Source organism: Protobothrops mucrosquamatus, unplaced genomic scaffold, assembly GCF_001527695.2.
Source record: "Protobothrops mucrosquamatus isolate PMUCROS unplaced genomic scaffold, P.Mucros_1.0 scaffold_204, whole genome shotgun sequence".
Lineage (NCBI taxonomy): Eukaryota > Metazoa > Chordata > Lepidosauria > Squamata > Viperidae > Protobothrops > Protobothrops mucrosquamatus.
The window spans coordinates 239231-251152 of NW_015386280.1; the positions used below are offsets into that span (position 1 = coordinate 239231).

At 47.7% G+C, this 11922-nt stretch overlaps 1 protein-coding gene across 1 annotated transcript in view; it reads left to right on the forward strand.

Annotated features, from left to right (window-relative positions):
* Positions 1-11922, forward strand: part of RNF5 (ring finger protein 5) — a 28505-nt gene that overhangs the window by 11607 nt on the left and 4976 nt on the right. Inside the window, exons 3-5 of the mRNA XM_029286163.1 lie at positions 2168-2280; positions 4145-4199; positions 4329-4440. Of these exons, the coding sequence (XP_029141996.1) occupies positions 2168-2280; positions 4145-4199; positions 4329-4440 (280 nt within the window). The remainder of the gene's footprint in view (positions 1-2167; positions 2281-4144; positions 4200-4328; positions 4441-11922) is intronic.

Here is an 11922-nt window from a genome sequence, read left to right on the forward strand (position 1 = left end):
CGCCCCACCTGCCTGCAGGGCCACTCACCGCCTCCAGGGCCCGCCGCAGATCGCCCAGGCAGCCCAGCAGCGCTATGGCGGCCACGCCCTCTGCCCGCGCCCTGCAGCATCAACTGTGCACGATGGGGTGTGAGGGCAGAGTCTTGTCTACGCTGCCTGGCTGCCATGTCCTTGGCTACTCTGCTCCGCGTGGGCCACGCTCAGGAGTGACTCTCCTTCAGGGGGGCTGCTGGAGAGGAGGGGGTCACGGGGGGAGGCGAGGCTGGGGCAACAGCACGTGTGCCCACAGAGAGGACTCCGAGTGCCGCCTCTGGCACCCGTGCCATAGGTTCGCCACCACTGTTCTAGGTTGCTTCTCTCCTTGATTAGTTTCCATCCGTTGCTTCTTGTCCTGCCTTCATGCGCTTTAGAGAATAGCTTGACTCCTTCTTCTTTGTGGCAACCCCTGAGATATTGGAACACTGCTATCATGTCCCCCCTTGTCCTTCTCTTCATTAAATTAGACGTGCAATTCCAGCAGCCGTTAAACTGCCCCATCCCTTATAATTGGCTTCTCTTTTTGGATGCCTTTCTCGCACGACTGATGTGTAAATACCTGATTCGCACTTCTCCCTGTCGAAAACAAGTGCTTCATCTCGGACCACGATCCCCTGCTTATTATTGACATTACCATCACATTAAATAATTATTTACAACTGTTGCAGCATCCCCAGGGTCACCTGATCAAAATGAAGGCGATGGACCAACTGGCATGTATTTACCAAAGTTGCAGAATCTCAGGGTCATGTGACCACCATTTGTAAATTTTCCAGCCAGCTTCTGAAAAACAAAGTGTGTGTGAGGGGGCGGGGCGGCAGGATTTCCTTAACGACTGCATGATTCACTTAAACAACTGTGGTGATTAGCTGTGGCAAAATGGTTGTAAAATCGACTGTCAGTCATTTAACGAACACCTTAGCAACAGAAATTCTGGTCCCAATTGTAGTTATAAGTTGAAGACTTATCTGCTACAGTCTAGACTGAGCCGAGACTATAACCCTAAGGCAGGGGTAGGCAGCCTTGGCTCTTTTATGACTCGTGGACTTCAACTCCCAGAATTCCTGAGCCGGCATGGCTCAGCTTGGAAACCTCTCCCTTTCCCCTCAGCATGGCTGGCTCAGGAATTCTGGGAGTTGAAGTCCACGAGTCATAAAAGAGCCAAGGTTGCCTACGCCTACTCTAGCCTAATGCTTTAGATCTCAACTTGCTGGCTTCTTATTTAATCGACAGCCATTTTTAAAATGGAAAGCCAATTGGCACAGCAAACGTGGTAGATCCCAAAGATACCCAATTGCCTTCTTCTAATGTAAATATGTACACACTTGGAAGTTGCCACAAAGCTTCTGGCTGCAGGGGGTTGGATTAGAACAGGGGTCCCCGAGCCTCAGGCCACAGCCCACCAGCGGGCCGTGGCCTGTTTGAAATCGGGCCGCAGGAGCGATGGGCAAGCGTGGGCAGCTCCAGTCACGCGAGCGGAGGGCACCTGTGTGGTGGGTACTTGTGCTCACGTGTGAAGCTGCATCCGTGTGTGGAAGGCATGCATGCCCGCTGCTCGCAATATGGAGCTGTATGTCATGGTTCCAACAGATGAAACTCTTCAAAGAACTTCGAGGCATGGTTTACCTTAAAGAATCTTTATTTGAGTAGCATAGCATCGGCACTAACATAGTCAAAGCCAAAAACTGGATTCCCCTCCCCTGAGCACATAGTATCAAAGCACCGTTCCCTCCTCCAATTAACAGTCATAAATCACATTCTCCAATTAGTTTGAAATGCAGGCTCTCCCTCCAGTTCTCCAGCTCCCAGTTCTTATCATCTCTTATTTCATTAACCTCGGTTCACACACCACTCCAGTATTATTATGTCTATCTAAACTCTCATGCACATTCCTCCCCCCCCCCAGCATCATCTAACCCTAAAAGTAAAAACATAAGAAGAAAATGGTTGCATCTCTAACTGTTGTTAGCAGCGTTAACACTGTACACGCGGTGCCTACACATCCCCCCAACCCCCCCTGTCCTGGGCTGGGCCGGACCACCAAGGTGGAAAGGTTGGGACCGCTGGAGTAGAAGACCTCTGAGGTAACTTCCAGGTCTGTGTAACTTACAAGTGTTCTTCTTCTCTTCAGTGGCTAGAAACACGGCCACAGCGTCAGGAATGTCCGGTGTGCAAGGCGGGCATCAGCCGGGACAAAGTCATCCCTCTGTATGGGCGTGGAAGCTCTGCTCAACAGGATCCCAGGTAAAGCGTCTCCCTTTTTTTGTCGGAGTTTGAGTAGGTGAAGGTAAAGGAGCCCCTGCAGATTTTACTCCGCTCGTTGACAAGCATCCAAATTTTGATTGTGTGACCACAGGGATGCTGCAATGGCCGTGAAGTGTGAAATATGATCATTTTTAAGTGCCGTTGTAAATGAATGGGGTTAAGTCGCGGCCTGCCTGTAATTGTTTTAATTCTTTGTTATGGGTTTTGTAACCCATCTGGGGTGTGGGCAGCCTTGGTAAATTGAGTGAATTAAAATTACATTGCCAAAGAAGAGATGACCACTGGTTTGTTTCTCAGTGCAAGTCAAGGTGTGGGTGACCTCTTTAAAATCCTACGTGGTTTGGACGGTTTACATGAAATAAAATTGGACAGTAGAATGCTGAGTGAGAGTCCCGTGTCTTGTGGAAAGGGGCCCTTGGAGGCGAGTATTCTCTTCAGGAATTTCCCTCACGGGGAGTGTCCCCCTGCCAGTATAACATCTGTCATTTTTAGCATTTAGGCTTTTCCAACGTGCATCTGAAGTAAGAGTAGGCCAAATACCCGAGTAGGAGATGAAAATTCTTGTTGATCAATGATAATACTATGGTTTTATAATAATGATCATTGATTGACATTTGGTGAAGTTAATACTTTTATCGGCCAGCAGTGTGCTGCAGCTGCCAAAAAGGCCAACACAGTGCTAGGCTACATTAACAGAGAGATAGAATCAAGATCAGGTGAAGTGTTAATACCACTTTACAATGCCTTGGTAAGGCCACACTTGGAATACTGCATCCAGTTTTGGTCACCGCGATGTAAAAAAGATGTTGAGACTTTAGAAAGAATACAGAGAACAAAGATGATTAGGGGACTGGAGGCTAAAGCATGTAAGGAACGGCTGCTGGAATTGGGTATGTCTAGTTTAACGAAGAGAAGGACGAGGGGGGACATGATAGCAGTGCTCCAATATCTCAGGGGCTGTCACAAAAAAGAGGGTGTCAAGCTATTCTCCAAAGCGCCTGAAGACAGGACAAGAAGCAACGGATGGAAACTAATCAAGGAGAGAAGCAACCTAGAACTAAGGAGAAACTTCCTGAGAATTAGAACAATTAATCAGTGGAACAACCTGCCTCCAGAAGCGGTGAATGCTCCAACACTGGAAGTTTTTAAGAAGAGACTGGACAGCCTTTTGTCCGAAATGGTATAGGGCAGTGGTGGCGAACCTATGGCACGGGTGCCAAAGGTGGCACTCAGAGCCCTCTCTGTGGGCACATGCACCGTCTCCCCAGCCCCTCCTCCTCCCACGGCCCCTTCCTCATCAGCAGCCCCTCCGGAGGAGTGTCACCCCTGGGCATGACCCATGCCAAGCAGCGCAGCCAAGGACGTGGTAGCCGGGCAGCGGGGACAAGACTCTGCCCTTGCACCCCGTCGCGTGCAGATGATGCGGGGCATGGGCGGAGGGCGTGGCCGCCATGGCACTGCTGGGCTGCCTGGGTGATCTGTGGCGGGCCGTGGAGATGGTGGGTGGCCCAGTGGGCAAAGCGGAGCAGGGCCATGGGTGGGGCACTCGGTCTCTAAAAGGTTTGCCATCACTGGTATAGGGTTTCCTGCCTGAGCCGGGAGTTGGACTAGATGACCTCCAAGGTCCCTTCCAATATTATGATTATGATTATGATTATGATTATTATTATTATTATTATTATTATTATTATTATTATTATTATTATTATTATTATTATTATTATTCTATTTTGCTGCTTAGCCAGAATGATTGAAATGGCGCAAAAGCATCAATAATAAATAAAATCAGAAGCAGCAGGATTGAGGCCAAGGGCGTAATCCTACCTTTTTCTCCCTCACACAGATTGAAAACTCCCCCCCGACCTCGAGGGCAGCGCCCGGAGCCTGAGTCGCGAGGGGTGAGTGTAGCCTGCTTCTGACTCCCCTTCCCATATTCATCCTGGACTAACTCTACTCTTTTGTAACACACCGTTACCCCACCCTCCTCCTTTTTTCTCTTCTTCTTCTCCCCCTCCCCACCCCAGCAGGGCATCGGCAGTTTTCCTGAAGCAGCCACAGGCTTCCACATGGCATTTGGCATCGGTGCGTTCCCTTTTGGCTTTTTTGCTACGGGCTACAATGCGCCAGGAGAAAGAGCAGGTAAGGTCCTGCTGTAAAGGGGTCGGTGTTTACAAAATGCATCTGCAAATAGGCTTTTGGTTCCCTGTGACCGTATTTCCTCTGCCTTTCTATTGAAGCCAAATGGTGTCTACCTCTGTTTTTCCAAGCTTTTAGACTCGTGCTGGAGTTCCCCCTCAGGGAACTTCTCTTTCTCCAGATTGTGTGCCCTGGGCTACCTGTTGCGTCTATATGGTGCCCGGTTGTGTACGGCTTTGTTAGACCTGTCCCAGGAAAGAATCTTCAAGAACGAAAGACCCTCGACTCCATTTGTAGGGAAAAGTATTCTTTTATCGAAGCCAAGTAATTGCAGCATAGCAAAGCCAGATCTGAGGCTTTCCCGCGTAACCCCAGTAATTTTGCCTTCTCCCAAGCCCGCCCTCCTTTTGGTTATCTCGGTGATGTCCAGTAAGGTTCAGATTTTGGTGACAGTTCCACCTTTTGGCACCTCTTTGGATGGGCGTTTCGCATCCCATTCCCAGGCTGTGTCCTTGTGTCTTTCAACCGTTGTCTCTGGATAGCACCTCTGGTTCCTGTCATTTCTCTCCCCCATATCTTCATAATAATAATAATAATGATGATGATGATGATGATGCAACATAACACCCCAGACTTAACAATTGTCGATAAGAAAGACAAAAAAGTCTGGATAGTGGACGTGGCAGTGCCTGGAGACAGCAGAATAGACGAGAAAGAACTGGAGAAGATAACAAAATACAGAGACCTACAAATAGAAATAGAAAGACTGTGGCAAAAGCAAGCAAGGGTAGTACCAATAGTAATAGGCGCCTTGAGTGCAATCCCAAAACAACTGGAGCACCACTTGAACACCATTGGCATTGACAAATTCGCTATTAGTCAATTGCAAAAGGCGGCCTTACTAGGAACTGCTTCCATCCTGCGACGATATCTGTAATACCATCAAACATCCACATCTGCCTATCCCAGGTCCTTGGTAAGGACTCGATAGGTAGACAAAAATGCCAAATCCAGTCTGAACACCTGGCTGACTGTGCGATGATCCATAATAATAATAATAATAATAACTTTATTGTCACTTTGAATGTACACCAATTGGCATACATCAAAATGAAATTTCGTTGCATACAGCTCTCAAAGGGTCACCACCTCCGATATACACTCCTTGTTCGTGGCCAGCTCAAGTTTCAGATCGTCCATTTTAGTCTCTAGGGAGCGAACGATGGCAAACAGGACAGATGGAAATGGAGCTCCATGTGGATTAGCCCTCAAATTAGCTTGTATTCCTGCACGACAACCTCGCCTCCTTTTCTTTTTCTGATCTTGACTCTTCCACCTTTTCCTTAAAGAGGCCTCGCTTCTTTTCGCCCCTGGAGCACGCTGCCACCGCCACCAACTCCTCCAAAAGCCTCTCTCCCATCCTCTGGGCCTGCCGACAGCCTCATCCAGTTCCTTCGCTCCGTAAGCCCCGGGACCTCTCCTCCTCTGCCTCCTTTGGAAACAGCCCTGATTTGCAGTAGAATCCATTGCTGGGCCAGCAGTCAGATCTTGCTGCTGGCAGAACAATTTCAAACAGCACCAACAACTTTTAACGGTCTCACCAACAGTTCTGAAACAGCTAGAAACTCGCCATACCAGCAAAGATTGTCAGTTGTATGTTACCTTAGTTCTACCACGTTGCTCAAACGCATCAAAACCTTCCTGATCATGTGGCCCATATCCCTTAATATCCCTCCCAAAACTTTTCACCTTCAAGAGCCAATGCAGCCACCGCCATCTTAGAACTTCTTTTCCCCACATTTTTTGGCAGGCTGCCATCAAAGTGAGGTAAAGCATTGCTGAAGCAGTTTGATGGCAGATCTGACAGGCTTTTAGTTAATTAGAGTATCGATGACTGTGAACCCTAATTAATAACTAAAAGCCACATACAACCAGGCACCATATAAGTACAACACATAGCTCAGGGTACATATTCTGGAGAGAGAGAGAAGTTCCCTGAGGGCAAACTCCAGCACATGCTGAAAGCTGCAACAGGCTGCCGGTGGCCTTCCGGGTGCGCTTCAAGGTGTTAGTAACAACTTTTAAAGCGCTCCATGGCAATGGACCTAGGTATTTGCAAGACCGCCTCCTACCAAACACCTCCCTTCGACCAGTCCGCTCCCACAGAGAGGGCCTCCTTAGAGTGCCGTCGGCCAGACAATGCCGGCTGGCGACCCCCAGGGGGAGAGCCTTCTCTGTGGCAGCTCCTGCCCTCTGGAATGACCTACCCCCCGACCTACGTACAGTTGCGGACCTGCACCTTTTTCGCCGAGCCCTGAAGGCCCATCTATTCCGTGCGGCCGGCCTGGCGTAGTTTGATTATGTTTCAGTGGGGGGTTTTGTATGGGTGTGTTTTTAGAACAGGCCTGTTATTTAATTCGATTTTAGAACAGAAACTATTCATTTATTATCGTGGTTTTTAGTATCGCCTGTTCACCGCCCTGAGTCCCGTAAGGGAGATAGGGTGGTATATAAATTTAATAAATAAATAAATAAATCCTCGGACACGTATATTGGCTTTCATTTGTGAGTGTCTCCCTCTTGTTATCCTGTGGGTAGATTCTCATGATGTGGGTTAGGGTTAGGGTTACCAGATCTCTGAGCAGGCAAAGGAGGACAGACAATTGGAAGGGAAGACACACAACCTAATTTTCTTAGCAGCCATGACAAAAACTATAGCAAAAAATGTACAGGTTGTCTTTACGTACCAACCCCTTGTTCAGCAATCGTCTGAATTTACGACGGCGCCGAAAAGAGACTCGCCTCAAAGTTGTAGCTGTTACAGCATCTCTACAGTCAGATGATCATGATTCGGGTTCTCGTCAACCCACATTTACAGTAGGACAGTTGCAGTGTTCCGCAGTCACATTACTGCCATGTGCAACTTTCCCAGCCAACTTCCAACCAGCAAAGTCAATGGGGAAGCCAGCAGGAAATCGCAAGTTGCAGTCTTGTGACATCACATTTAACAACCTGTGGTAATTTGCTTGCCGCTGCAGCCAGAACTGACATTGTTAAGTTGGCGTGGTCACATGATATCACATTCAATGAGGGCTCGGTTATCTCAGGCATTTAGGAGCCGTGGTGGCACAGTGGTTAGAATGCAGTATTTCAGGCGAACCCACTGCCCACAGCCTGGAGTTCGATCCTAACCGGCACAAGGCAGATTCAGCCTTCCATCCTTCCGATGTCGATAAAATGAGGGCCCAGATTGCTGGGGGGGGGGGCAATATGCTGAACCTGTAAACCGCTGAGAGAGGACTGTAAAGCACTATGAAGTGGTATATAAGTCTAAGTGCTATTGCTAGTGCTGTTAGTATTTCCTGTCATATGTCATTTTTTCCAATCCCACATAACCTGGCAGAGCTGGCATACGCCAGGTCCCATTGACTAATCCTGTCACTTGGTGGGACCCAGGAAGCGGACCTTCCTTCTCAGTCTTGGCACCAGCTTTTGGGTACCACTTAACCCCCCAAAACTGGTACAGCTCCCACCCTGGCCCTATTTAAACAAGCCCTTAAGACTTCGCCCTGGGATAGCGTGGGTGATGGATCTCTGCAGTGTTCTGTTTTTTTTTTAAACAATTGTGCGGGTTTTTTTCCTGGACTTTTGATGTTTCCCGAATTTTATAGTATTTATTTATAAAATTTATATGCAACCCAACAGTAGTGGGCCTTATTCATGATGGCAATGAGGGTGCTTACTGCAAGGAGGTTGAGGGTTTGGTGAACTGCTGTAAGGAAGACAGCCTAGTTTTAAATACTGGAAAAACCAGAGAGATCATTGTCGATTTCAGAAAAGGCAGGCACAGCCACACTCCTCTGTGCATTAATGATTCCACCTGTGGAGATGGTTACCAGCATCAAATTCCTGGGTGTGCAGTTAACCAGTAGGCTGGCTTGGTCGCTCAACAGCGAGACACTGGTGAAGCGGGCACAGCAGCGCCTGCATTTTCTGCGTTGCATGAGAAAAACAGGGACGATCGAGAGCATCCTGTCATACAGTCTGGTTTAGAAGCATCACCTCGCTTCAGACAGGAAGGCGGTGCAGAGAGTGGTGAGGATGGCTGAAAAGATCATTGGCAGTTCCCTCCCTTCCATCCAGGACATAGCACATAAGCATTGCTTGAGCAGGGTCTGTAAGATTGTCTGGGACACTACACATCCTCTTCATGACCTGTTTTCCTTATTACCTTCTGGGAAGAGGCTCCGTGGTATCCGAAGCAGAACCTCCAGATTCAGTCACAGTTTTGTTCCATACAGTATTAACTTTGTGAACTCTAAAGCTTCCTCTTTCTGCTATGTACTCAAGATGGACAGTGATTTAATATTTATGTTACTTATATGTAAGGGTGTAGATCTGTACATATGTTGTATATAATATGTTTAAATCTGTGTTATGTATGTGTACACTTTGAGAGCAAGCAACTCAATTTCATTTTTAATGTGTGCCATTGTGTGCACAGTAAAAATGACAATAAAGGTTTATCTATCTATCTCTGTCTATCTATCTATCTATCTATCTATCTATCTAGTATTTTACTGTTGTACTTTGGAGTCATAACAGATTGGGATAATCTATAAATTTCATAAACAAACCAATAAATCTGCTAATTGTATTTATTTATTATCTAATTTATATGGCCATCCATCTCACAAAAAATGATTCTGGGTGGTGTACAGTAACATATAAAAACAATTATTTTTCAGAAAAAAATTGCCATTAAAGGCTAAGAGCAGGCAGCAGATGTCAACAATGGAGCCACCTCAGGACCTTACTGGTCCTCTGGGCTCCCCAGACCTGATGACATAAATTGTCCTAACTGGAACTATTCTGGACCATATAGATCCATGTAACCTTGTATAGCTCTATGTAACTCTAACTAGAGAGCATGTGTCAGTATGTTAGTAATAGGTCAATAGGAGGAGTTTAGGTCAATGGGAGGAGTTTTAAAGGGCATTGAGCACAAGCCAGTTTGGGAATGTCTTTGTTCTGAGAGAAGCATGGCCCATCAGATGTCACCCGATGAGCCTGTACTGCTATAAAGATGGTATGAAGGGAGAGCTTCATCTTTTTACTGTTCTGACTTTGATTTAAAACGTTCCATAAATCAAATCAGACAGACACTCCAAGAAATGATTTTATAACAAGAAATATATTTATTATCAGATAGGTTACTTGCCTTTACGACGGATGCCCCTGACATTACATCTCCTGTTCATTTAATAGCCACACAGCGGGGAGCGCCAGGAGACATTCCTATCGTAGCTGCCCCATTGAACCCACCGAACCATACCTTTGATGGCAACCGGATGGGTCCACCAGCTACGGCAATAGCCACACAGCGGGGAGCGCCAGGAGACATTCCTATCGTAGCTGCCCCATGGAACCCGCCGAACCACACCATGGATGGCAATCGGATGGTCCCACCTACAGTGCCAACGGCCCCACAGCATAACCAGCCATTCCTCGGGAACGCGGGTCCATTATCAGCGGCAATGGTTACACAGCAGGAAGTGCAACAGCTCCGAGATGAGCTAGCCCCAAAAGAGTCAATATTAAGACGACAGGAAGCGGCCTTCTGGGGAACTACCCCCAGACCAGCTCCACCAGAAAGACGAGAGACCCTCCAACAAGTAAGTACGCAGGAGTTTGGATCCCCTCAGCTCAACGCCAGAGCAGAGGAGTTCAGACCAAGTCAACAAGGTCCCTCGCATGTCACATGGCAAACCACCCTCAGCCAACAATATGCCAAAGGAGGTTACCAGCCAGCCATGGCACACGCCCCCGCTCCAAGAAGCGATGCACTACCTCCACCAAGCTACGGCCCACACCCGCAATCAATGCATTGCCCAATGTGCATTGGAAGAGGGTTGGACTTGGCGGCCAAAGGAATACGAAGATTCTCCGACAAACCTGGAAAAGAATACCTAGTGTGGAAGCACATTTTCAAGCGCGCCATCAACCAGGAAAGGGTTGGGCCAGAGGAAGAACTTGTCCAGCTGACAGTCTGGCTAGGCCCAAAATCCGTAGTCACAGTGAACAACATCTTCTTAGCCCATCTGGGTGACCCTGATGTCGGCCTTGCACAAACTTGGGAGGCACTTGACAGAGACTTCGGTGAACCCACAGTGACAGAATCCGCACTCCTAGACCACATTCTCAGTTTCCCCAACATAACAATCGACGAACGTGAACAGCTGAGGACGTTCTCGTCGCTCATTACTCAACTGGCGAAAATACAACGGGATCCTACCTTGCCGGGATTAGCTTGCCTTGACCTGTTCAGAACACAAGAACCTATCGTCCAAAAACTACCACGGTTGATATCCGAACAATGGATTGAGATCTCTCAAACTTACAGGGCAAACAACCAAAACAAGATTCCCCCCTTCACGGTTCTCGCTGACTTTATCAAAAACAGAGCTGACTTCTACAACGACCCCCTGTATCTCTCCATCAGGGAAGCTCAGTCTCCAGCGCCGAAGCAAACCAGTCACAACTCTGATGTCGTCAAGCACCCTGTCCAGACTACGAAGGACAGAACCACCTGTTCAGTATACAAAACAGACATCACGCACATCACGCCTCGCCCGAAGAGGCCTCCAGACGAACGAATACCGAAAGGTGCTCATTCAAACCCTCGTCCAACTAAAAAAGGCTTGACTTGTCCAATTCACAAGTCCTCACACTCTCTTAACGATTGCAGAGAATTTAGGAAAAAATCCCTAGATGACCGAAAGACTCTACTCAAAGAGAATAGGATATGTTTCAAATGCTGTGACTCCATGGAACACATGGCGAAAGATTGCACAGCTAGAGTGAAATGCCACCTGTGTGACAGTAACAAGCACACAGCAGCCTTACATCTAGAAACTAAAAAACCCTCTGAGGAGACACAACAAGCGACTTCGACGACGGGAACTCAAACTGACTCCGAAGAGCAGTCAAAACAGTATGGGATGTACTACACAGATATATGTGACGACTCACCATGCCCTCCTTCATGCTCACCCGTCTGTCTTGCAAAAGTCTACCCCGACGGGCAACCTGAAAAGGCAGTAAAGATGTACGCCATACTAGATCCACACTGCAAAGTTACTATAGCAAAGCCCGCCTTTTTTGATCTTTTTGACCTCCCGAGTGAACCGAAGCATTTTGCAATAAATACGTGCACAGTTCAAATGCGCACGGCGGGTAGGAAAATCACCGGTCTATGCATAGAAGCAATAGATGGAAGCTCACATTTCCGGTTACCATCAGTGTTGGAATGGGAGACCTTACCAGATATCCGCAGCGAAATCTCAACACCAGAGGCGGCAAGAAAAATACCTCACTTAGCACACATAGCTGATTTAATCCCTCCTCTAGATCCTGAAGCTAAAATCCTACTCATGGTGGGAAGAGACGCCCCAGAGTCCATTGGCTCCGATGAGAGAATCAAAG